Raw genomic sequence first — 26,030 nt, 5'->3', positions numbered from 1 at the left:
GGTTGGTTGGGTTGTTTGATGTTGCTGTTCAAAGAGACTTCACTATTCTACTCGCACCACGCTTTTGTAAGGGCGTCAGGCTGTTTTCTTGTTTCCAGTGCTGAACTGCATGCAGAAACATCATTCAGTTTTAGGAAAGAGACTCTAAGCATCATCAGGCTGACGTAGGAATAAATCTATGGGCTCTGAAGGTCTTTCAGGCTAAAATGTCACTTATAAAATAAGGGAATAAAAGGAGAGGGCAAAAACAAGGAGGCAATCTGAAATTCTGAGTGCACGGAGGATGTAGGTGGATATATTAGCAAAAGTTTGTGTGACTTGAGCATTCGCAGCTCTGAAGTGCAAAGCCATCTGTTCTTCATGCTTAAATATCGGTGTGAAACTAACTCCCTATGCATGGATAGATGTCCCCTTTAATCAGCTGCAATCTGTCCTGGAAGCCAAGCTGTTGGGCTTTCTCTGATGCTATGAAGCAAATGTTGAAGAACCCTTACTCTTGGCCTCTGACTGCCAGCATCTCCCTTTCAGCTTCCTGCTCTGTTTGGCTGTCTGAGGCTCAGACTGAATTTAAGAGAGTGGCTGAAGAAAACGTGACTTTGCCCTGTCACCACCATCTGGGCCTCCTGGAGCAAGGAAGCCTGGATATTGAGTGGCTGCTGCACATTTCTGAAACGGTGCAAAAAGCGGTAGGTGCATCCATGATTAGCACCTGGTGGGAAAACTGCCTTGTTTCCATGTTGACATCATCAGCAGACATTCATTTAAAGAGAATTGTGATTTTCTTTGCAATTTATACTGAGGAAGTAGGCAGCACTTAAGAAAACATAGCTATTTTATTTAAAGAGATTTAAAATGTATTAAAGTTATTTGATATTCATTTATCATATATTAGAGTGGGTATTGATACAAACTGTGCTTTCTTTAAATCACCACTGTTATATAATCATATAATCAAATAATCTGGGTAAGTCTCAAAATTACCCTTCAGGTTTTCGGAATTGGCTTTTAATTTTATAGGTACGGGTATTGAATCCTTAGTTTCAGGAAAAAAAAAAGAAAAAAAATTGTAGCTTAGTATTTAAAAAATCAAGTCTGTTAACTTAAATTAGCTAGCTAAATCCAGCTAAGATTAGAGAATACATTTACATATTGTGACATAAGCTTGTGTCTATTTTGATGCTAGTATAAATGCTGAAATATGAACCTTTAGTGTAAATACAGTTTATGTCTCAGTCTCAGACTTGAATTACAAGTTTAATTTTCCGCCTTGCCATAGGCTTCCCGTGTGACCCTAAGTAAGACCCTTAGCCTTGCAGAACCTTAGTCTGCACTTCCTGGAAATACTTTGTTTTGTTGTTCCATATGAAAGTAAAATTCCAACTGGCTGATCAGTGACTGTCTCTGCCCCTCAGGTGATCACTTACTCTGGAGGCCGCGTTTATGATGACCTCAACGAGGAGCAGAAAGGCCGTGTTTCATTCACTTCCAACTTCCGTGCTGGAGATGCATCCTTACAGATCATATCCCTGCAGCCCAGTGATGCAGGGAATTACATATGTAAGGTCAAAAAAGCTGGGCAGTATGAATGGGTTCGCATCACCCTGAAGGTTGTAGGTAAGATCATCTTATTGTTTTTCCAAAGGGGAAAAAAAATCACTAGTCTCATTTCCTGGAGAGAGATTTATTTCAGTGGAGTATAAATACACACAGACATCTCATGATCAGGTTTCACTATCTAGCTCCATATCAACCTTTGCATTTTTTGGCAAAGGACAGAACACAGGAAGAGCCCAGAGAACTGTTTTGAGGTAAGTGTACACACTTGCAAAATCATATGAACTGTTCTTTCCAAATTATCTCTATGATCTCATCGCACAAACTAGAATGATATCCTAGTGGTGATCACTCTGTCCGGTCACCTGCTGAGGACTCCAGGTTCATGTCCCCGGACCCCAAACTGATCCAGGTCAGTGAGGGTGACGAATAAACTGCTGGCGTCAGCATTTCTCTTCCTTGATTCCGGTTTACCAGTTGGCATTTGGCATGTATGCTATCATTCTGTGGAAGCCCTGCTGTGGCCTGCCAGATGCCGTGGGGAAAAGGGAGAAATGATGAAGCAAGGGGAGGGAAGGAAGTTCTCTAAATAGTACCTAGAAGAGAAATGTAGTGATACAGCTCCACTGGTGCAAGTATCCATGAGGCAGACTTCCCCAAAACACATAATTTCTATGTCTGAGCCAGCCAGCTCTACTTTTTAGGCTATGAAGTTGCACAAGGTTGCAGTTGAAGTCCACTAACAAATATCAATGGTGTAATTCCCCAATGCTTTCCTGAGAAGGCAGCTTTTGGAAGCTGCTTAAATGCATCCTCTTGCCAAAAAAAAGGGTTTTCCACTGAGAAAACAGTCTGCTGCGTGTGCATGACCTGTGTTTTGTTTCTTATAGAGAAGCCGTCCAAGCCCAAATGCTGGCTAGAAGGGGAGCTGTCAGAAGGAAAAGACCTGTCCTTGCAGTGCCGTTCATCTTCTGGCACTGCCCCCATCTCCTACCGATGGCAGCGCATAAATGAAGAGGATGAGAGAGCTGAACATCTCCCGCCCACATCGAGAGTCAGTAAGTCAGGTCATTTCCTCTTGGAGCTCTCCGTGTGCTCAAAGCCAGATAACCACCCACATGTACAGTCATGCCTTTTAAATGGGGATCACTTGCCAGCAGTGACAACAATGGTGTATCAGTGCTTCTCGCTGCTGCAGCTGGATGCTGTGGCATGCTCCACCCTGCACAAGGAAGTCTGAGTTGTAGTGTTTTGCAAAAGGTTGACAACGGAGCTTTCTTGAGGTGTCATTGTTCTTGAGCTGATTTGATCTGGAGGTTCAATGAGTTCTACTGTGTTCCATCCACCCGTACAGTCGCTTAGTCTTTTATGGTTAATCCTGGTGTTGTTTTTCCTGTTTCAGACATTTCTAATCCCGGGCAAGTCTTACTGAAGAATCTTACCCAGATGAGTACAGGGTTATACCGATGTATTGCCACCAACGAGGCTGGACAAGAAAGCTGTGTTGTGCAGGTGACAGTGCAGCGTGAGTATTGGCACATAACTAATATTCTCCCTACCATATGAGCAGCGCAGCTTCTCAGCTGTCCTATTTCAGCTGATGAACTCTGCCACACCTTTGCCCTTTTGTACTTGAATCACATGCAACAGTTCTTACTTACTACATTTCTGTTTTGCTCAGCAGTCCTTCTTAAAACGTAGAGTGGTAAATATGTTATTTGGGCTCAGATGTTTTGGTCTGTTAGAAAATCTGAGTTTTGAGAATGACTAATAGAATACTGGGGGGGGGAAAAAGGTGAGTTGGTTTGCTGAATCTCCAGCTTTTAATTATTTCTGGGTGTAATGACTGCATGAGATTACTGTCAGGTATAAAATCTCCATGGGTAGTCCCTCATTCCAATTCCAAATTAAATGTTTGTTGAACTTGAGACAGTAAACTAATCTAAAGACAGCCTGGAAAGGCTGACTCTGACTTGAAGTAAAATGCAGAATAAAAAGCAACTTTTTGACACAGTTTGATTTTAATCCAGCCTTAATAAATTCCGGCCAAAATACCAGAGATTAAAATAAATGTCCTACCTGATTAACCACATCAAGGGTGTGTATGTCTCTAGGTACCTGTGTCTTTGCATATGCATGCAATAAAAAGGGTGGAGTGTGGCACCAACACTGACAGCAAGTACAAACGATCAAACAATACAGGTTAGCAGGTTTTTATGTGCAGCTCTCGGAGAGATCAGCAAGAGCTGGAACTGTTGTGATAAAAGGCTGCTGATAGAGAGGTCTCATCTGTGGAGATTCCTTAGCTTTGGAATTTGTCTGCCCAACCAGGCCTGAAATAACTGGAATATGGTCATGTAACAGAGAAAACCTGTTCCCCTCAGGCATTTTACTTCCCCTCTGATGTAAAAGCGTGCTGGCAGCTTTTATACCAATTGAATTGGTTTAAAACCTCATTTTGATTTGCTAAACCCTCCGCAGGGACAAGCCTTAAGGAAACAACTTTCAGCCAAACCCAACCTGAACACTGAAATGAAGTTTCGTACAGGTTCAACCAAGGACTCATAGACATCAGGAAGTGTTGTCTCATTACCTTTATTATTATGGATGAAAAAAGCCTTGCATTTGCACAGTACAGTCTTCCTTTCTCCCTTCCTCTTTGTCATCCTCAGGTCACTTTTTTTCCAATTGAATAATTCATTCTGCAAGTAGATTGTAATCATTTCAGGGTGAGTTGAAGGGGAAAAAATCCTTATGGGGAAATATTTGTACCTCATGGGGAAGTATTTGTAGTTCAATCACTCTTCTGCCTCTGCAAAACTGCTTGGTACTTATTTTTTGGATGTGGGTTGTCCTGTCTGCCTCTGTGCTTTGTGTGGTTCTGGGTTCTTATGTGAGGATTTCTCCTCCCCGTTTCAATTCTGACCCACAGCTGAAGGCATAGCTCTTGTGATCTCACCCTTCTAGAGGTGAATGCTTTTCTCAGTCTTGGCTCAGGTTTAGAAATAAGCGCTTTAAGATAAATTGGTTCAATTTCTGCATAGTGACACCAAAAGTAGTAGTCTAATTTATTACATTCTGTTCTGATTTATACACGATGGTGTAATTTCTAGTGTGGACTAGAATCTGACCGTATGACTCTTGCTGGGAGTTTACCAGCTAACACATTTATTTTCTGGACAACAGATGCTCAAAATATTGGTATGATTGCTGGAGCAGTTTGTGGCGTGGTGGTGGGACTTGCCCTCCTTTTCCTGGTGGTGAGGCTGACAATAAGGAGGAAAGAAAAGAAGAGATATGAGGAAGAGGAGGCCCCAAATGAAATCAGGTAACGCCTTTCGTTTAATCCCCCACCTCCTATCCTCCCTTCTTTCAGTTTCACATACACCCAGCATGATCCACAGTAATGTCTCTTTTCACTCAGTTTTAAGTAACTGAGATGTTTTAAGTGTCTTGAAAGGTTGTTCTAAAAAACTTGTAAAGCCTCCCTGAAATATCACTGACAAATTTTTTGTTACTGTGAGAATAATACTTGTGAAGACTTTCCAGAAAACAAGATAGAAGAAAAAAATGACATTTTTCCCAGGACAGATTAGCATAAAACACAATAAAATTACATTAAATGCAATTTAGTATTAATTATTCTCTCGCTTACAATTTCAGCATTTTGAAGCACTTACGTAGTTCTCTCCAGTATTAAACTCAGCCCTTATGGTTCTGAGAGGTTTGATTTTTCTTTTAAATTGCTTTTTCCTGTTGGGAACACTATGAGGCAGGCAGGTTCTCACAGTCCTCCTTGAGTCTTTTGAACAACTGTGCTTCTGGATTTAGCTCAGGCAGAAAAATCCCCTGAGCTTCTGGGTGCAGAGTTGAGAAGCCTCACCCCTGGACGGGTGTACCAAGAATGCTGATGCATGTTCTTTAAATTCATCTGTTACATGCGTGTGAGGTCTGCTGCTCACTCCTCTAAGCGGAAGTTGGACTCTAGCCAATTGAGCTTAACCTCGGGAAGGAAAGTGCTAGAAAAAGATATTTCCAGGAAGGAGTTTTAGCTCCTCCTGCCCTTGAAGAACCCCCTCGCCTTGTTCCACCCTTATTTCTGTTTGCGAAGGGCTGCCTGCCCTCATATGACATCTATGTGCTGTTAAGCAGGCATCTCTATAATCCATTCAGTAGCTGATTACACTGGCTGACAGTCAGGTTGCCTATTTGGCCAGCAAGAAGGTAGTCTTTGCTGATTTATTCCCTTCCTGTTTTCTTGTTCTCTTTTGCTTTCAAATCTTGAATACCTTTTTATTTTTAGTCTGAGCCTCCTCTATCACCTTTTCATGCATGACTTTTCTTTCTCTGGGCCCAGTTCTAGCACTTCTTTCACTACCCACATATTTTAAACTGATGAACTAGTCTCAGCTAGTCCTGTTGAAGTAATTTGTCATTATGAGTAAAGATCGCAGAGCAGACAGTACTGTCTGAACTCTTTGCACTGACACTTGGCATTTGGTCCACAGACCTCAAAGCCACACAGAAAGAACCGGTTGTGTGCACATGTATTATAAATCCATTCGGCTAATAGCTCTGCAGAGAAGTAATGAATTCAGTTTATAAAGTTGTGTTGCACAGAATTCAGAAAACCCAGTACCTTGCTCAAACTGCTTGATAACTGTGCATTGGTGACTTGCAACTTCAGTGAGCAACTGCTCATCGCAGCAGCAATTCAGTCTGGCAAAATGTATGAGTGTTTCTGTTCTCATGGCATTTGAACCCTGCTGTGTTTGATTGCAGAGAAGATGCGGAGGCACCCAAAGCCCACCTTGTCAAGCCTAGTTCCTCTTCCTCCGGTTCCAGGAGCTCACGCTCAGGTTCCTCCTCAACCAGGTCGACAGCCAACAGTGCCTCTCGCAGCCAACGGACTTTGTCAACAGAAGCTACTCCCCATCTGACTCCTCCCCAGTACAGCCAGAGGGAGACAGAAGGGAAGGAAACCGAGCCAAGGAAAGTCGACTATGCTAACCTGGTGAAAATGGGAGCCACGCAGGTCATGGTGCCTGCCCAAAGCCGGGCGTTCCAGACAGTGTGACTGCTCACCAGCCAACTGGAGACTCCTGCCATCCAGAAGCACTTCACACACCACCAGCCACATAGTAATTGTTAGATTAGCTAGTTATCTCCCTGGTCAGCTTAATTTTAATCACTTGTGATTATTGACACAAGAAGAAGCCCTCCCACTCAACTCTTTCTTGTATCTTCCAGCACTTGAGGTTCTGATACAGATTTTTTTTTTTAAAGAAGGATGAATTTGAGGGGAAAGGGGAACTTTTTATTTTAATTACCTTGTTGGAAATGGAACACTGAGCTTTTTAAAACTACAGTTGAAAAATGTCAGCTAAGAGCTGTACAAATGAAATGAAGCCAAACTTCAGGATTATTTTAAGAGATCAATAGAAGACAAAAAGACACATAATATTCCAGCGACTTTTAAAGGGGAAGGGAAAGTCTCTTGGACTGTTTTTGGAGAACTTTCTAAAAGATGCATTGTCTCACCTGAAGATTTTGAGGTAGTCTCTGCTGAGGCTAGCCTGGTGGTCAAACCTCAAAGGGAACAGACGCTTCACATTTTCTGCATTCATTCTTCTAGTGAAATACTTTTGGAAGCTGTAACTAAAGCAGAAAGGAAAGGATAACTCAAAAAGGTTAAGAGATGCAGACTTAAGGCATGTGTCTGAACTAACCTCTACTAAAGAGAAAGGAGCCTGTATGTCAAGGAAACAAAGGTGCTTTAATTGCCAGAACAAAATTAATGATGCACCCTGAGACATAAAGCAAGGAGCTGGACTCTGCTTCTGTGGACAGCGCTGTAAAGCTGCAGTAACTCCACTGGAGTTGTATCTGTGTCAAATGAGCCTTAGTGAGATGAGAATTGGGTGCTTAATCCAAAATGGAGGCATACCTCAAAAACTGAGGGCCACCGATCTACCAAAAAGCTGGGAGGAAGCATTTGGAGGATTACCAGGTTTTGAATTCACCAGTTTTAGGGTGAGCCACACCATAGAAGCCTTGGAGAGCTCTTCCCAAGGTTGAACAAAAAGCATTTTTGGACTGACCTTCAGGCATCCAGGTAAGACTGAAGATGCAGTGACAGAGCATGTAATGAGGGAAATACACTGGGGACAGGTAAACAGGTGCAATGATAAAGGAAGAAAATATCTGTGTGCAGTGTCACACTTATATATCAACCTGTGGGCCATATGCTATTTTTGAGGCTTAAACATTAGCGGGATTATTAATAAATAAACAAAAATTGCAAGAATCAAAATAAAAACAAACAAACAAAACCCTTCCTGTGACTGTTAGCCAGAATAGACATTTTCAAGGGGTATAGTCTTATGCTTCAGGTGAAAGGCCGACAAGAAATGATGAGAGGTAGGGTCAGGCCTTCCTCTGGAGGCAGGCGTTCCCATAATTGTCTGTCATTTATACTTTCCTCTGAAGGACTTGGCTCTGACCACTGCTACACAGAAGACACTGAGCATATATGTTCTAAATTCCTGTATTCCTAAATTGATGATTTTCCATTAAAAAATAAAAAAAATATATCTTTCATCTGAGGGAGGGAAGGTTTTCTCCAATTTGTGGAATGAGTCTGCAGGAGATGGATCAGCACAGAAGAACCACAGATTTCTGATTCTTTCACTCTAGGGATTGTAATTAACCTCTTTTTCTGAGACCCAGCATTCTAGCTTACAAGCTTGAGATCTTAGAAAATCTGATTAAAGTGAGGCCTTGTTTGGGCTACGTCTGTATGAGAAACAGTTTTCAAATTTGCCTGATACTACCTGAGGACTTCTCTTCCTAATAGCAGCCACCCATTTTCATCCCACATGCTGAGATTCTGCTTGTTCTCTGTACCACAGTCAACCTAACCACCCTCAGTATGACAAAATACTAACTTGTTGGGCAGGGAAGGTCTTGAGTCACAGATTTAAACAAGGGGATTAGCTGTTTGTTAAGCTTTTACTTTTATTACAGCTCTTGGTATCGGATACCTTGCGATTTTACCCAGGCAGTTTCCCTGGTTACTCCAGAGGTGCCTTCCTGGCTCAGCTTTGTTCTGGTGGATGTGGCTGTGGCTGTTTGGAAGCAGCAGCTGTGTCTGCGACTCTTCTGCTGTTGCTTTCTTCGTGGGCCCTGGAGGCCTAGGCACTGCAAGGTGCTTACAAGGCCCTCCAGAGCTAGGGAAGTCCTGAGGAAAGGCATGAGAAGGACTTCTAAATTAGTTTGTGGCTTTTATGGTTGCCTATTGAGCTTGATTTACCTCAGCAGATTATCTGGGGACACCTGTTCCATGCAGAGAAACCCAGGGATGAATTTCTCAGCAAAGCACACACGCCTGAGCAACCAGCAGCTGATTACCACAAAATGAGGATAACAGTTCCAACGGCTGAGCTGGTTACGGTTTAAGCACCAAATACTGTCAGCTAGCTTTGAGTCACAGGCCAGACTTGCAATTAGCAAAGAGGAGGGTGCTCTGCCTACAGCCTGGGGGCTGCTTGCTGCCAGCTACGAGAATTTGCCCGGCCTGCACCAAGCAGCTGCCTTCCTGGAAGCCTTGGGGAACAGGCTGCAGGCAGCCCTCTCCTGGAGTCCAGCTTTCCTGGAGCAGGAAAATCATCCCCTGTCAAACGTCCGCCTCCATGGGATGAAAGATTTATGGGCCTCGGGGAAAGGTTGGAAGCGATAGCTGAAGCCTGGTGTGTGATAATTCCTGTCTGCGCCTAGCACTGGTTGGGAAGCAGGAGGCCTCGTGCCCACTATCCGTGCACATGCAGACTGCCCTGTGTACAAAACCATGTCAGGAAAACCACTCCTGGCATGGAATTTAGATGTATGGTCCTGGCCAGAAAGCGTGGTGATTTAAAATCATTGTCTGAAATGAAGTGGTGCTTTTCAGTCTGCACACCGGTGATCTCACAGGTGAGCACCAAATCAATTCCGCGCTTCAGTTGCTAGCACAAAGCCCAAAAGAGAAAAGTTCATTACTCAAAGGAAATATGAGAAAGAGATCATTTCTAAGGGATTTTATTTTCAAGGGGACGTTTTCTGGGCTCCAGATGATGCTATCAGGAGTTGCACAAGGGAAACAAATGAACCATAAGCCAAACTCTGTTTTGTAAAATAGTGTACTTAAAACATTTACTGTCATATACCAGTTATTACTAGTGTGATTAAATGCGTACAATTTTATGTAGCTTTCTTTTGTCTCAGCAGCTAAACTGAGCTTACATCTCTTCTATCTGCTATAATTGGTGTACTTGTACTGTCTGAACAACTCAGAGGAAAGCAAATATTTATTATTGATTCCTTTGAATCAATGATTTCGTAATTTTTTTTTTGGTTGGTTGTTTTATAAATAAATATGCTGCAGCTGAAGTGCTGCAGCTCAACTAAACTTGTGCTAATGCTCTGTCTTCTGTGCTGTGATATGTTGTATGCTGTCAAGTTGAATCCAAGAAAAAGATACGGGGGTAAAAATACTATTTTTAAGCTAAGAAGGACTACATGCACATTTGTGTAGAAACTGCAGGGAAGCTGCAGCTTTTTCCTGGGCATTTGTTCAGTCTAAATTATGTGACATGGTATGAAATATGTGAAATCTCGGGTGGATCGAAGTAAATCGAGTTTTGACTTCCATGCAGCTATTTCACCTGAGATGTTCTGGCTGAGGACACAGCCACTTCAGGCTAATATGGTAAATACTGCCAGTGCAGACACAGCACAGATAAAAATCTCACAGCAACACCGCTCTCCTACTCCCACATACACAGGGCTTGCTTCTGAGCCACCCTGTGCGTTTCAGTTCATCTCCTGAACTGTGCATGAGATGACAGTGAAACCTTGAACAACTAAGGGCTGTTTTCAGACAGCTTAGATCTTGTCTGCAGATAAACATTTTGAACTAGCTAACAGGAATCTCCAGTCATGGAGATGTAGGTGGAATTTAGGCTAACTAAATATGACCGTGGTTGATTTCCTCTCGCAATGCTTTCAGCCTTCTCTCCCTCAGGGTGTTCTGCGCAAAGGTCTCACATCAGCAATCCTCTCTACAGAAATCTGGGAGTAAAAGTTGCAACATAATTACGTTACACAGCATTTAAAACAGTGACAACAGTGGTCTCATAGGTGTGCCCTTCTGTCTATCCCTGATTCATGGGGAAAGGCTGTTACTGGCTCACTCCTGAATTGATGACATCCAAAATCCTGATTAGGCGATATGCATTTCAAGAGGAGTTGTGCAATTGCATGCTTTTCTACAGTATCAGGAATCTTGGGTTATTTTTACCCTGGCTCAGTTTGTACCGCCGTGCTGAAGGGGAAGAACATGGGGGGAAGGGGAAGGGCTGCATTAGAACTGCATCATTTTCAAACTTGAGCTGGGGCATGCGGTTGCCAGAGGTGTGTAAGTAACAAATGCCGTTACTGTGAATAGGAAGCATGCCTTTCACAATCTCCCTTCTCTACCTACCTCTGTTTTAAACGTGCTTGATCTGCAATGTATGAAACTGGCTTAAAAAAAATATGTTGGCATTCATCGTTTGAGAAAACAAAACAAAAACCCACACTACAAAACACTTGGCAGTGTCCAGCCTGCTGGGCCTTAATTTTTCTGATTCGCGGTAAGCGGGCTACTTTAGTCAAGTATGTTAAAGAGCCTTTAATTTCTAATGTAATGAGTCATTTGCTAGACTGCTCTCCTCCCTGCACTGACTCACTGGTTCCTTAGGCTGCCTTCCCTTGCCATCAGTCCGTTGTGCAAAGTACAGTTGCGCATCTGAGTGTCATTGCTTTATTTCAAAGTGCTGGTAGTACTATTCTTAGGTCCTACTGAAATCTTGCTCGTGATTTAAAAAAAAAAAACAAAACACAAAAACAGCGCAGGCAATGCCTTGCTGGCAGCACAGCTCACCTGAGACCTGGTGTGCAATGCACTGGTGCAAACTGGGGGGCTCTCGAGGGCAGCCCAGGAGCAGAGAGCTCAGCAGCCTGTACTCTGCTCAGGGTGGAGTAGCTTTGCATGCCATCCCTGGTCAGCATATGGGATTCATATTGCCCCTTATTGGTGGCTCATATTGCCCTTTATCTTTAAAGGCACAGCAGAGTTCCCTTATTCCCAGGTCAGTGCCTCAACCCCACCCCTTTATGTGCTGCACCTCCCGTCTCTCTGACCATGTGCACCCAAATTCCAACCCGTGGTGCTGCCTTCTGTGCTCACCCAAAGGTCCCAAAACAGGTTCCAGTGCATGGCAGAGCACAAATCACAGCCACAAACTACTGAGGGCTGTGGGTCAGCACTTGCCACATGCCAGCTCCTAGCCGGTGGTAGGCAGCAGTAGGAACCTGCCCATTAGTGGTCCGATAACGAGCTACAAGCAGCAGCTGATTCAGGGTGACTGCATCATGTTCTCCAGTAGACATAACCCAAGCTCGCTGCAGAAGGAAGATAAGCTCACAGCTTTCTGGCTTGGGGTGCAGGCACCAAGGTACCACAGAGGACACGCAGTCATTTGACTGGAATAAGGCTGAAGGAAGAGATTTGTTACTCCCCTCCCCCTCCCCAAGAACTGGACTTTAAGCAGTTAACAATAATGTGGAATTCTATTTATTTATTTATTTATTTTCCTCCCTTGCACCTTTTCCTACTGCCTAAGCGTACAAACATGCGGTTTGGATTCACTTTTTTCACTGGGCATTTTATGCCATGTGAACATGGGATGCAATTCACAGCAGTGCTGATGGGGCCGGGGCTGGATTATGACCCCTGACCAGCTGTCAGCCTCTGGCACCACGACCAGGTGAAGGTTTGCAGTCCTCCCTCTGCTTGCTTTATCCCAAAACTTGCTGGAGGGGAAAACTGGCTGTTCAGGTTCCCCTGTCCTGAGCCTCTGGTTCTTTCCTGCTGGAAATACCAAGAGCATGCACTGTGGGTAGCACTGATGTACAAAGAGGTGCCACGCGAGCTCCTCGCTTGGTTCGCTGCGTTAAGAGGTGCTTACGGGCAGGAGAAACTAAGACTAGAGATGCTGAGGCCGCACTGTGCTCTATGGAGAAAACAGCTTCGCCCTACGCCATGGTGGACAACAGCCTGGGCTCCTCTGCCTGAGCAAGAAGCAGGGTGCGGAAGGGATCGGACACCGCTGGCTTCACCTCCTCACAGAGGCCAGGGAGGGCTGGCACGGACACGGGGCTGGGAGAGGGCAGCGGGGCCGGCAGGAGCAGCTGCTGCGGGAAGGGACAGAGCGAGAGGCTGGGGCTGGAGTAAGAGACTGGGCCTGGAGTAAGGCCGGGTCTCGCCCCGCGGGGCCGTGCCCCAATTAAGCCGGGGCCGTGCCGTTAATTGCCTTTAACCCGGCCGGCCGGGGACGCGGGGGCTAAGGCGGGGGCCGCGGGGCGCCGCCATGTTGTCACCCCCGGCCCGGCGCTATGCAAATGAGCCCCCCGGCACCGCCGCCCCATTGGTCGCTCCCAGCCCGGGGCGCGGGAAAAATGCAAACGAGCCTGCGGCGCCGCGCTGCCATTGGCTGCCGTTCGCGCCCTCGCGCGCCCCTCCAGCCGGTGCCACCACCCGCGCGCGGCCGCTGCAGGGCTCTGATTGGCTCCCGCGCGCGGGAAGCCCCGCCCCCTTCCGTAGCGGGCGGGGGACGAGCGGAGCGGGGCGGTGGGCGGCGGGGGGAAAGCGCATGAAGGTTCGAGAATACCGGCCGGCCGGAGGCCACGCCCCCTTCCTGCTTGCGTCACAGAGGGTGTGGGTTCCGGCTGGCTTCCATTGGCGGAAAGGTCCGCGGGCTGCGCGAGCGGATTGGCCGGGGCCGAGAAAAGGGGCGGGCCCTTCTGGAAGGTTCTGCGGGGGTATATAAAGGCGGCCGGGCGGGCGCCGACCGCTCTCATTCAGCAGCAGCTCGTTAGCAGCGCAACTCCCGTGCGCGCCAGCCGCCGCCCGCGCCGCTCAGGTAACGGGGCTGGGGGGCTTGAGGGGGGTTTGAGGGGCTTGGGGGTGCCCCGGGGGGGAGCAGTGGTTTGTGGGGAGCGAGGCGGGGCGGCGGGGTGGCTGAGGAGCGGGGCGCGGGGGAGCAGGGCCTGGCCACTGCGGTCTGAATCCGCTTCGGGGGCGAGGGGGCTCCGCAGAATGGTGTTCATTGGGCTCCGTTTTCTTCGCCCGCACCTAACGGCGGCTCCGTATCGGTTCTCTTGAAAGGGGGGTGCGGGTTCCTGGTGTAATCTCCGCGGTCCCATGGGGAGTGAGGAAGCCGGCCTTGCCGCTCGGCCCCCGAGGGCTTTCGGCCGCCCCCCCCCCCAGTCGCGTTCCCGTCGCAGCGAGTCTGGGGCCGCGCCAGGCCCCGCGGGCTGCCAAGCTCGGCCCACGCGCGGCGGAGGGGCCGCTTCCCCGCACCCAAAATGGCGGTCGGCGCCACGTGATCCTCGCGGGGCGGGGCATGATGGGAAATGGAGTCCGCGGCCATGTGGCCGCACCGCGTGGCTGGGCGCCGGCACCCGGGCGTTTTAAATAACTTGTCTAGGTTCGCTGAACAGTAGACGCTATTAAAACAGGAAATACCGGAAAAACTATTGCCTTTAAATAAAAATTTTTCAATGGATTTTTAGTAAGATTTGAATTGGTAATGGAATGTGTAGATAAGAACTACAAGCCACTAACCATACCTTCTGATTTCTTCTATCTTTTCAGACAAGATGTCGAAGGGACCAGCTGTTGGAATCGATCTTGGCACCACCTACTCCTGTGTTGGTGTGTTCCAACATGGGAAGGTGGAGATCATTGCCAATGACCAGGGGAACCGGACCACGCCAAGCTACGTCGCCTTCACAGACACAGAGAGGTTGATTGGCGATGCTGCGAAGAATCAAGTTGCAATGAATCCCACCAACACAGTCTTTGGTAAGAAGGCTACAAGATATGTGTGTAGAGACCTTACCACTGCGATAGTTAATGTGAGCTGCTGGTATGTAGCAGAGGTGGTGATTTCTCTTAAACTTAAAAACGTAGTGTTTTAGTCAAAAGAAGAAAATAGAGTTAAGAATGATCAAGTTGATACCAGGTATTAGGGAACTCCATGCTCTGAAGTCAAACTTGTCTTTCTGCAGACCGTTTTTTGGTGGCAAGTGTTAAGTGGCCTTGACTGAGTTACCAAGTGGTTCATAGCTTCTACTTTGGCTTACTGTGCAGCACCTCTAGCATTGCTGCATTGGCTGACACAAGTCTGTGCATCTCACAGCAAGCATTTTGAGTTCTTACCTCTTGGAGGTTTTGGCAAGGCAGTAATTCCAGATAAAGTACAGCTTTAGAGGCTTTTGTACAGTCTTCCTAGGATGAAGTTGATGTTTCTGTGCTGGGAATGAAATGTTTTAATCTGGTCAACTGACTTTTCCAGATGCAAAACGGTTGATTGGGCGTAGATTTGATGATTCTGTTGTCCAGTCTGATATGAAGCACTGGCCTTTCACTGTGGTGAATGATGCTGGCAGACCAAAAGTCCAGGTGGAGTACAAAGGAGAGACAAAGAGCTTCTATCCAGAAGAAATTTCTTCCATGGTTTTAACCAAAATGAAGGAAATTGCAGAAGCATACCTTGGGAAGGTAAGGCAAGGCATATGACTTGAGCCAAATCTAACAAATTGTTCTGCAGGTGTGAGGTCATCAACACCTAAAACACAATTTTTTTGCTTGCTTTTTTTCTGCAGACTGTTACTAATGCTGTAGTCACTGTACCAGCCTATTTCAATGACTCCCAGCGCCAGGCCACAAAAGATGCTGGAACCATTGCAGGGCTCAATGTGTTGCGAATTATCAATGAGCCGACAGCTGCTGCTATAGCCTATGGTCTGGACAAGAAGGTATGCTGTGGTGCGACAAGTCTCTTGAACCACTAAAACTGCTAACCCTAGTGGTAGGAAACAAATTGTGAAAAATCAATTTTCTCTTTCAGGTTGGTGCTGAAAGGAATGTTCTTATCTTTGACCTTGGAGGTGGCACCTTTGATGTGTCCATTCTGACTATTGAAGATGGCATCTTTGAGGTGAAATCCACTGCAGGTGACACTCACCTGGGTGGAGAAGACTTTGACAACCGCATGGTCAACCACTTCATCGCAGAGTTCAAGCGCAAGCACAAGAAAGACATCAGTGAGAACAAGAGAGCAGTTCGTCGCCTTCGCACCGCATGCGAACGTGCAAAGCGTACCCTGTCGTCCAGCACGCAGGCCAGTATTGAAATCGATTCTCTCTATGAGGGCATTGACTTCTACACATCCATCACCAGAGCTCGCTTTGAAGAGCTGAATGCCGACCTGTTCCGCGGCACCCTGGATCCTGTGGAGAAGGCTCTGCGGGATGCCAAACTAGACAAATCGCAGATCCACGACATCGTGCTGGTTGGTGGCTCTACTCGTATCCCAAAGATTCAGAAACTCCTGCAGGATTTCTTCAATGGCAAAGAGCTGAACAAGAGCATCAATCCCGATGAAGCTGTAGCTTATGGTGCAGGTAATCTTAGCTGCCACAATTTAAATGTCTTAACTTCTGTTCTCCATGCCAAAAAGTGGGGTGGGTTTCTTAGTAAACTGGGCCCTGCGTGAGCTAATGTCTCAGAGCAGTACTGGTGTGGGTGCTAGATGTGCTGGAGTTGGTACTGCTTCTCAGAGCAGTAAGAAGTTACTTAGACTTGCAATGATGAATCCGGTTCCAAAGCCATTCGTAGTTTCCACCAGAAGTCTACTAATGATGGCCAAAACCTTCCTTGGATGTCTGAGCGAGCAATGGGGTTAACTACAGCATGTGGTTCATCTGTTCCAAGGCTCTTAATGTCTTGCTTTCTTTGCCTAGCTGTTCAAGCTGCTATTCTGTCTGGAGACAAGTCTGAGAACGTCCAGGATCTGCTCCTGCTGGATGTGACTCCCCTGTCTCTTGGTATTGAGACTGCTGGAGGTGTCATGACGGTCCTGATCAAGCGGAACACCACCATCCCCACCAAGCAGACACAGACATTCACTACGTACTCCGACAACCAGCCTGGTGTGCTGATCCAGGTAGGCGAGCAACACTGAGGTGCACTTGGTCCTAAGACCCTGTCAAAATTCTGAGTAGCTAACTTGTTACGGGAGCTAACAACTTAACCTGGTTGCAATGATGAAAGTGACTCCAAAGCCATTCGTAGTTTCCACCAGAAGTCGAAAGACTGATGTTGGTCCAAGCACCTTCCTTGGATGTCTGAGCGACCGAGTCACAGGCTAAGCTCCTGTTGAAACTTGATGTGGACAAATCTGATGTATCTGTTGGTTCTTCCACTAGGTGTATGAAGGGGAACGTGCGATGACCAAGGACAACAACTTGCTGGGCAAGTTTGAGCTGACCGGTATTCCCCCTGCTCCCAGAGGTGTACCTCAGATTGAAGTAACCTTTGATATTGATGCCAATGGCATCCTGAACGTGTCTGCTGTGGATAAGAGCACTGGCAAGGAGAACAAGATCACGATAACAAATGACAAAGGTAAACACTGCATGTTTCTGAGGGTAGGAGACTGGCAAGCTGACTGCAGTGATGTCAAAGCTCTTAGAGATTTACTAAATCTTGGCTATTAATGCACATGCCAGCTTTATCGAAAGTTGGATATAAATGTGCACAGCCCTGGATGTTTAGTGCAGTAATCTGTAAATTTTGAAGCCCATGAATCCATGGGTGGTCTTACACTGCCTATGTGACCCAAGTTAACTTGGGTAACTGTAGAAGTTGTAACATAAAGATGCAGGGGGTTGGTAATTCTCCACCAGAAGTAATGTGAAATGCGTGCTGTGTTCTGCAGGCCGGCTGAGCAAGGAAGACATTGAGAGGATGGTTCAGGAAGCAGAGAAATACAAAGCGGAAGATGAGAAGCAGCGTGACAAAGTGTCTTCTAAGAACTCCCTGGAGTCCTATGCATTCAACATGAAAGCTACTGTTGAAGATGAGAAGCTCCAGGGCAAGATCTCTGATGAGGACAAACAGAAAATCCTGGACAAATGCAATGAAATCATCAACTGGCTGGACAAGAACCAGGTATGTTGTACTGCTTGGTCAGTGCTAGCTACAAAGACAGCTCAGGTGGAAGAGAACTACTGGTTGCAGTGATGAAAGTGACTCCAAAGCCATTCGTAGTTTCCACTAGAAGTCGAAAGACTCATGTTAGTCCAAGTACCTTCCTTGGATGTCTGAGCGACCACAGCTAGTGAGAATCAGCTTTCTCTTCCTCCTCATTGAGGCTAGTTAGTTGACAAATAATGACCTTTTGTAGTTAAAGCAGACATACTGACACCTACTCCAGTGCTGGTGGAGGTGTGAAGGGTGAGCTTGTTTTTCAGATGGGGCTGTTAAGCTGGCACAAGATGCCTGGGTGGGTATGGTGAGAGCAGTGGGTGCTGAGCTCTCTCTCTCTTTCAGACGGCTGAGAAGGAGGAGTTCGAGCACCAGCAGAAGGAGCTGGAGAAGGTGTGCAACCCCATCATCACCAAGCTGTACCAGAGCGCAGGAGGGATGCCTGGAGGAATGCCTGGGGGCTTCCCTGGTGGTGGAGCTCCTCCATCTGGTGGGGCTTCTTCTGGACCAACCATCGAGGAGGTGGATTAAAGATGCTGGGAAGTGCATTCCACTAGCAGTTAGTGTTGGAGAACCCCTGCTGGGGGTCAGAGTGAAGGACCCAAACCTGTAGGCACATCTGGGTGTATTGCCAGATTACAACTCCATAACTGAGCTGCTGTAAAAATAAATAAAGAAATTTTCTGGGCATTTTAAATACTTGAACATGTGCACAGGAGCGGAGATTAATACCATTGCACTTTACAGTACTGTAAACAAGTGGAAATGCAATTCATGTCCTAAGGAATAAAAACTATTTAATGGGCATCACAAGGCTTCTCTGAGTTCTTCTATGTTGATGTGGGTGTCAAAAGAGTTGGGAGAGAAAACTGATTGTTTTCATACATTGGGCTAGTAAGAGTTTGCTTCTAGCTTGAGTCACAAGGGTTAAAAAACAGTTTCAGAGACTTAAAGACTGGAGTGAGTTACATGGTTGGTGGCAGTAATTTTTTTTCCAAGTTCAAGGCTGGTATCAAACCCCAAGAGCTATGGAAAAGCAAAGTTTTTTGTGTTCAAAGGCTATAGAGCTGCACCATCCTAAAAACCTCGGTGAAATAATTACATGGATCACTTTCTCACCCAGTTTCTCATCTCCCAGCTGAAAAAGCAGTGGCCAGCCTGAAGTGGAGGGTGGTAGACCGCCGTAGGTGGGCTGGAGCTAGATGGGGTAGGGGTTTAAAGAGGTTGGTGTAGAAGGGGGGGTTGTGCAGCACTGCACCACCCAAGGAGAGAGGCTGTTAACGTGTGTGGATTTGCATAATGGCTGCATGACAAAGATAAGCCTTTAGTAAGGAAGGGTTCACAACCTGGATGAGCTTGCAGGAAGTCTGGCAGCGTTTTAAGAGAATTGGTTTTAGAGCCTGCTTATACCTAACCCACAGCAGCAAAAATCTTTTTTTCCTTTATAGATACAAAAAAGTCTTTGATTCTTGCAGTGTTTCTCAGCTCAGAGATCCCCAACCCCCACTCCTAGGGGGAAGTCGTGGGATTGCTTATCATTTAGAGAAGTGGTGGCTGTGCTGGGGAGGTGGCTTTGTGTTGTCTCCATGAGTCAGATCAGGGCTGGGGGTGACTCAAACAAAACAGTGGGATAAGAAAAGCCCAAGTCAGTTATTCAGTTTTGGACTGCAGTTTTATTGTGCAGCCTTGTATAACAGCGCTGCGGGGTTCAGGGCTGTACCCTTTAGTACCGATTTTTTAACTAGGTTCTTAAGGAGTGACAACGCTTCTCTCCCTGATCAACCCCTTTCTCAACGTCGGGGAAGAATTTGGTTTATTTTTCAGCAGTGCTTACCCAAAGGGGAAGAAGGAGGGGCCGATAGCCTCGTATTCCTATTGCTGCCGGTGGAGTGCTGCTGCCTGGCCGGTGGGTTCGTGCTCGGCTGCCAGCGGAGGAGCAGCAAGGGCACTTCTAACAGGCGTGAGGCTCCATGTGTGGTCGTAGCAGGCATCTTCCTGTTCACATAAGGGTATTTCAGACCCCTTTTGGGATTGGCAGGCTTGCAAAAGGGAGGCTGATGTTGATAATACACAAGGAAGGAGCTGTGGGATCTGGGTGTTGGCCCTGATGTCCCTGTCACCTCTGAGTGGTGGCTTAGCTCTGGTGCCACACCTCACGGTCACCGCTTACTTTCCTGCTCGCAGTGCCAGCGGCGCTGCTCCAGGTGGAGTTTGCTCTGAGGAGTGGTAATTTTCATTGGGGCACGCCTGCAGTCCTTAAAAATCATCAGTAGGCAATTAAAATCTCCTAATAGTAATTGAGGAGTAATTGATGTACTAATTAACCTCGCCCACAAAATAGGGGGGAAAAGCACCGAGCTCTCTGATTAGTATGAAACTCCATCACCTGGACACACTTTTGACTGGGATGAGGGTTTGCTTTAAGAACAGGTGCCGAGGGGGGGGGCCAGTGAGCCTGGTTACACAGGGTGCCTTGCTGGGTTTCAGCCACCAGATGTCAGTAGATGCCTGCAAAATCTCAAAAAATCACCAGTTTTCCAGGGGGATTAAATGAAATCTCACAAAATGCTTTTATTCAAGAGGAAACGTCGACTTCACCAGGGAGTTAGGACGGGGGGACATGCGAGAGTAAGGGCTACAGATGAAGTTTGCAGTCACACCAGCACGTGGAGCAGGGTACAGGCAGGTTTAGTGGATTGAATTAATACAGAGTCAAACTGGTGAGATTTTTGTATTCATAAAAAGGGCTTGACAACAAAGCCTGAAGGTTTGTGTGTGCAAAACAGGGGAAAGGTTTTTAGGTTAATGGGTGGGTAACTGAAGAACAGAGCAGAGTCGGGGTGATGAAAGAAGTCTTTTCCCTTTCTGCCTGCTGCAAGCGTTCCTCGGTTAGGTGATGATGGGGTAATGGGGTGCTGCAAACGCAGCGAGCACCTACACGGCTTTAATTTGTGCAGCTCCACGAGTGCCAGGTATCCGGCTTCACTTTCTGCCCCAGTGAGCGAGGTCTGTCTCTGCAGGTGCAAAGAGGCAGCCGCACTGTGTCTGATGGCGGTAGCGGAGCTCTGCAGAAGCAAACCCCACGTTCAGGTCCCCACCTTCCCTAAATAACAAGTTTTACAGCAGAGCTGCCATTGTGATGCCTTTACCACCCGTTGTGCTCTGAGCACTGTGGCTTAAGAGCTGCCAATGAAGTCCAGCTAAACTGCCTTGCACTGACCAGTGTTGTCTGTCTTAGAAGGCAAATCAAATCTCCTGGTAAACAGGCATAAGGGAAAATTTTTAATTGGTACTTCAACAGTAGAGGCTGAATTGGCTCTGCTGAGGAGGAGGAATCTTCAGTTCCCTTGCAGGTAACACAAGCACGCTGCACAGCCAGTTCATGAGACAGGAATTAGCACCAGTGTTTTGGTTTTACAGGCTCTGAGGTCTGCTTGGGCGCTGCAGGCTGCCTTCTGGGCGCACTCAGCAGGGTAAATGAAATCTCCTCTCCTTTTCCAAGTGTCTCATGCTATGGGAGCCAGGCTCAGTTTATTTCCTACACACACTGCAAAATGCAAAGAAAGGGAGACCTGAAGAATTTCTTCAAGTTTCTTGAAGGAGAAAGCACTATCGAAAGACAGTTTTATTGGGGTTAACCACTCACAGGTTTTGCAATTAAACCTAGGTTTCTAAGCTGCAATAGCCTTAAGGATAATTAACCAAGCTGTGCTAAAATTTCTTGCCTTGGGGAAGAGGGAACTCCCTTACCCCCAGCAATTGCAGGGGTGTTGTTAGCTCTTTGAGATAATCCTTAGGAACACACACACAAAAAAAAGCACCTGAAGAAAAGGAAGAGCTGAGTGTTTGGTGCTGGCCACGCTGGGTGTAAGGAGGGGGCACAAAAAAGAGCTCTGACTTGAGACTGCCGCTGTAGCTGGGTCTGCTGCAAAGGCAAACTGCGGCTACACCAGGAGACCAAGCAGCAGCTCAGCGCCGAGCCTCAGTACTTGTCTCCTCTCCTTGGTCAAGTGCCTGTTTGTTCATCGCACGATTGACTCCGTGGCTGTTTTGTTCAGGCTGAAAGGCAGGAGCGCTTGCTGGAGGAGGTAGTCAATGCAGAGGTCCTGGGGCCTCGAGCAAGCGAGGATTAATGGGTTTGCTGCCTTCGAGCTGCGCGCCCAAGTCAGCGCCGAATGCGGGCTCTTGCGGCGGCCACCTTAGGCCAGCATTTGCCTGGGCTCGAGGGGTGGGAACACCCGGCGCTCTTTTACCAGACCCAGCAGGAAATAAAGCAGAGCTCTGGGCATGTCCTCATGAGTCTCATGTAACGTGTCAGGTCCCTTGGCACACCAAAGCGACAAAGGAGCAGCCAAACCTGGTGTCTGGAGCAAGGTACAGACACACCTGGTTGGGAATCTCTGCCCCTTCACTGGATTTATTAATAACACTGCCTTTAATTAGCTGCCCTCCCTGCAGCTCTCCTTCTCCCCTCAAGCTCTTCTTCCACTACCCCATATCATCATCGTTCCTTTCCTGTTGATTTTCCAGCAATGCCTAATTCTATTATTCGGAATGATTTCCCACCGGGCGGTAGTTTATTTCTGTCATCAAATCTCTGATGAAATCTTTAGACATGAAATATTTAGCCCGATCCCAACAAATCGCACATAGTGTTAACGTGTCACAAGCTGCCTGGAGACAGCATTAGGCTGTAATTTGAAAGCGAGTGAAGTGATAATGCCATGCGCACTTCTTTTGTGAGCGTGCATTAATGCATCTTTTGCCAGGGCTGGTCATTGACAGCAAATCGACTCACACTAATAGTATGCGGGAGGGTGGCAAAATTGGGGGTGATGCAGAAAATAAAGCATATTGACCAGCCAACTGCAGCGCCTCAGTAGCCTTTAATCTATTATTGCCCTTGATGGGGATGTTTTAATGCAACTTTACTGTCAATCGCATTTATAGTCACACACTCCGCCTGCTGGGGAGCACTGTGAAAATGGCAGAACTTGGCTCATGCTGTTGCTTAGAGCTCATAGGTATTGATTGTGGCTGGGCTCAGGAGTCTGAGTTATAATTATTTCATTAAACCATTTAATGGTTATCAAATATGAACCCTTCTCCGGCTCCATTTAGGAACTGCAGCGCGCTCTAAGTTTTATTGTTAATCCATGTTGATCTCATTTTTCTTAAATTGTCTGAGGCTCCCAAGTGGCCCCCGTTCCCCCGCTGCGGCTCTCTGTGCATCGATCCTGGCGGAGCCGCTCTCCCGACACCGGACTGGGAGCCCCAGGAGGGGGACTATGGGTGGGTGGGATCGCAGCGCAGTGAGAGACCCTGTGCCAGCACGGACAGCCCGGTCCCTTCCTGAGCTGCTGGTGCGATGGCGGAGTCACACAATTTGCTGATGGGGAAGGAAGGAGCGTGATCGGCCTCGGTCTCCGCCCTTCTGGGGGGGCGTTTCGTGCCTTGGTGTCCCCATGCCTCGGTGTCCCCATTGCTAAAACGGACCTACATGCTTTTCATGTGAGGTTTAGGGGGGAAAAGGGCCAATTCTTAAGACCCAAATCCTCCTTCAAAGCTCCTGCTTGGAACAGAGGGAGGACATTCCCCTTGCAAATAATTCCTGATTTTTTTTATGACAATGAGAACAATTATGCTGTTTTTCTTGTGTAACTGCAGTACGGCTGTGCTCCACTTGGCCCCAAGTGCTCGAGGCAGCCTTCAGAGCACAGTGGGCAAATCGCCACCTGGTGCTGAATCCCTGGTGCTGAGCATCAGCCTCCCTTCCTGGGCACGTTATCCTCAGGCTGGCAGCAAGGAGGCCGCTAGCAGAGGAGGCCAGCGGCAGCCGGGGACACCTTGTGTCCCTCTGCGGGCACCCAAGGGACCCGGCGGTTCTGGGGAGGGTTTGAATCCCATAGCTGGAAAGCTCTGCAGGAATCCAAGGAGCTGTAAACGTCCCAGGGATTCCCATCACTGCTTCTGCCCTCTCTCATGCCCAAGTGCCTTCAAAGTCACGCAGCCCTCACCGTTAAAATGTGGAAAAACTGGGGGAAATGGGGTCTAGGGGGATAGGGGGGCTCTGAGGCAGCACCTCGGCATGCATTTGTATTCAGGGACCATTGAGAGCCTGTGTTCGTTGGCACCTTTTCATTAAAACCCTGGATGCTCTGGAAAAGCTATATCTTAATTTGAACAAACTGATTCCTTTTTTCTGCGGGCAGGCGATACAGTTTGTGCAGAGTCCTTTATCAGTATTCTGTGCTGCCTTCCAGCAGCTGCTCATTTTATGTTGCCTCAACCTGTGCTGACCTCATTTTCTATCACAGAGCAGTGAAGGATTTGGTAAAAATTAGTTATATTAGTAGCTCCCGATACAGCCAGTTTATTTGTGATATGACAAATATTTCAGCCATTAGGATCTTTCCATCTCTTAGCAGCTTAAATGCACTCACTTATATTCCAAATCACTGCTTAATTTAAAAGCCTATTTGTCTAGATTGTTGCAGGCACAGAAGAAGATGCAGAACACTTACCCTTTCAGATAGGACTGGAGCAGGGCTGGAGGCGTGCTGGTGATTGGATCTCCCGCTCCATAACTTTACACCCGCAGACCGATCGCTCGGCGCCGGGCAGAAGCACACCAATTCCACGGAGGGAGGTGCTGAGGGAGGCCGCTGCCTGCCCTCTCCCTGCCGTGCAGCCGTGCCTCAGTTTCCCCACCTGCCCTGGCGGGACGTGGAAGGCACCCGCTGGCTTTTTTGGGAACGCCGTGTGTGCGAGTCACTGCAAGGCTGCAGAAGGACAGGGGGCTACGAAGCCACCCCTGGCGGTCACTTGGAGGTTTTTAGTTCCCGCTAAATCTCTCTGACTTCCAGCTCTTGGCTGTTTGCAAGAGGCTGTAGCTCCATGGCAGGAGGTATTTGGTGTTTTGACACTTGTAGGGGGGGGGCTTTCACATTTCCCATGACCTGACCGCTTCTGAAAAGTCCATAAACTCATGGTGATGCCTGACTTCTTGGGCCTTGTCGGCCTCCTGACTCCATCCTAAGGTTTGGGGAGGGGGAGAGGGAACAGCAGGAGTTCAGGGTGATTCCCGCTCAGCCAGGTCACTGCTCCAGGCTTTTTCCACACACAGGATGCCCAAATACTTCTAGGGGACACACACCTCAGCTGTGAGGGGTAACACCAGGCACACCTCCGGGGCTGCTTTCAGGAACTCCTTTTCTCTTGGGAAGAGCACAACAAAATGCCCCGAGCTGCCTCTGCTCCCTCCTTCCCTGTGCTCCCCTGGGCAACTTCTCGATTCTCCTCTGGCATTTTTCTACCACCGAACACCAGCAGCAAGCATGTGTGCCTTGGGACCAGCAGAGGGGCAGGGGGGTCTCCACCAGGCCCTTCCCCAGCTGCAGGAGCAGATTTCTGCCCCCATAACGCACCCACCAGGCAGCCTCCGGTACCAGCTCCTTAATGGACATGTTCAAATTCACGGGCAGCAGCTGTTTAGAGCTAGAAAAAGGGAACGCCATCAAAGTCTTTGTTGTTTTTGTCAAAAAGACGAGTTTCCATACAACCATTTTTGAGAAATCTGCCATCAGGTTGCTTGCTGCGTTTGCTGCTTTTTCTGCCCACCCCACTTCCCTGCCGGGCTGCAAACCTGCCCCGAGCATCCTGCATGCTCAGGGTTCCCTGCCCCTATTAGCTACACAGCACATTTCCCTTTGGCTTTTTGGGGTGAGACTCAAAGGCTGCAGCTCTGAGACAATTTGCAGGGAGCGGGGAGGCACAGGTTGATGCAATTAAGGGGTTCCTCCCTGGCTCTGTCAAGGGGCAACTCCACATCTTCACCTGGGGAATATGTGTTGCTGCCTAGCCTGGTCCTGGTTAGGTGCTGGTGGCTCTGCACCACACCTGGTGGCTTCGTAGGACACACAATGCTTGATTTTGTGAAGTGCAGAGCAATGGGAACCGCAGGAATTCAGCAGGCGATCGCTGGAGGTAGTGCTTGCTCTGGAGGGGTTTTGCTCAAGTTCTTGGTCTGTTTGGCAGAGCAGGCTTCGTGGTTGTGAAGAAGGAAGAAAAGGAATTGCAATGTGAAATACTGCTCACACACAATCACTGCTGTTGATTGTGTCAGCTGGGATGTTTGACATCTTCTCTGAAGGTAAATCATTTATAAAAATGTATCCTATTTTACAGTAGGTTATGGCAAAGATTCTGGGTAACAATAATTATCCTAAGGCTACACAGCCTTAGGATATTCTTAGGATTTAGGAAATTCTCCTGCATCTTTTACAACTAAGGAGTCATGATGGAAATGCATTTAATTGCTAGAAACCCCCCTGGCAAAACC

General features: G+C 47.5%; 2 protein-coding genes and 3 non-coding genes across 12 annotated transcripts in view; all 5 read left to right on the top strand.

The window, feature by feature from the left end:
- Positions 1 to 10,000, top strand: part of LOC121058703 (CXADR like membrane protein) — a 49,628-nt gene extending 39,628 nt beyond the window's left edge. For all 8 annotated transcript variants that reach the window (XM_040534585.1, XM_040534584.1, XM_040534579.1 and 5 more), the window contains 6 exons: positions 529 to 686; positions 1,413 to 1,614; positions 2,445 to 2,612; positions 2,957 to 3,079; positions 4,741 to 4,882; positions 6,337 to 10,000. In XM_040534585.1, the coding sequence (XP_040390519.1) occupies positions 529 to 686; positions 1,413 to 1,614; positions 2,445 to 2,612; positions 2,957 to 3,079; positions 4,741 to 4,882; positions 6,337 to 6,631 (1,088 nt within the window). In that variant the 3' untranslated portion in view covers positions 6,632 to 10,000. The remainder of the gene's footprint in view (positions 1 to 528; positions 687 to 1,412; positions 1,615 to 2,444; positions 2,613 to 2,956; positions 3,080 to 4,740; positions 4,883 to 6,336) is intronic.
- Positions 10,001 to 13,258: 3,258 nt separating this feature from the next.
- HSPA8 (heat shock protein family A (Hsp70) member 8) lies at positions 13,259 to 18,496 on the top strand. The gene is made up of 9 exons (XM_040534578.1): positions 13,259 to 13,556; positions 14,291 to 14,500; positions 14,994 to 15,199; positions 15,304 to 15,456; positions 15,549 to 16,104; positions 16,444 to 16,646; positions 16,909 to 17,107; positions 17,421 to 17,653; positions 18,035 to 18,496. The coding sequence occupies exons 2-9, from the start codon at positions 14,296 to 14,298 to the stop codon at positions 18,218 to 18,220; spliced, it is 1,941 nt and encodes a 646-aa protein (XP_040390512.1). The 5' UTR covers positions 13,259 to 13,556; positions 14,291 to 14,295; the 3' UTR covers positions 18,221 to 18,496.
- On the top strand, positions 16,283 to 16,373 carry LOC121058733. The gene has a single exon (XR_005814326.1). It is a non-coding gene; the product is annotated as a small nucleolar RNA SNORD14 (small nucleolar RNA).
- LOC121058734 lies at positions 16,739 to 16,835 on the top strand. The gene has a single exon (XR_005814327.1). It is a non-coding gene; the product is annotated as a small nucleolar RNA SNORD14 (small nucleolar RNA).
- LOC121058735 lies at positions 17,717 to 17,813 on the top strand. Its single transcript, XR_005814328.1, has one exon. It is a non-coding gene; the product is annotated as a small nucleolar RNA SNORD14 (small nucleolar RNA).
- Positions 18,497 to 26,030: the final 7,534 nt, after the last annotated feature.

This window comes from Cygnus olor, chromosome 22 (assembly GCF_009769625.2).
Source record: "Cygnus olor isolate bCygOlo1 chromosome 22, bCygOlo1.pri.v2, whole genome shotgun sequence".
NCBI classification, from domain to species: domain Eukaryota; kingdom Metazoa; phylum Chordata; class Aves; order Anseriformes; family Anatidae; genus Cygnus; species Cygnus olor.
The sequence above is the reverse complement of the archived record's forward strand: the minus strand, read 5'-3'. Positions and strand labels throughout refer to the sequence as shown.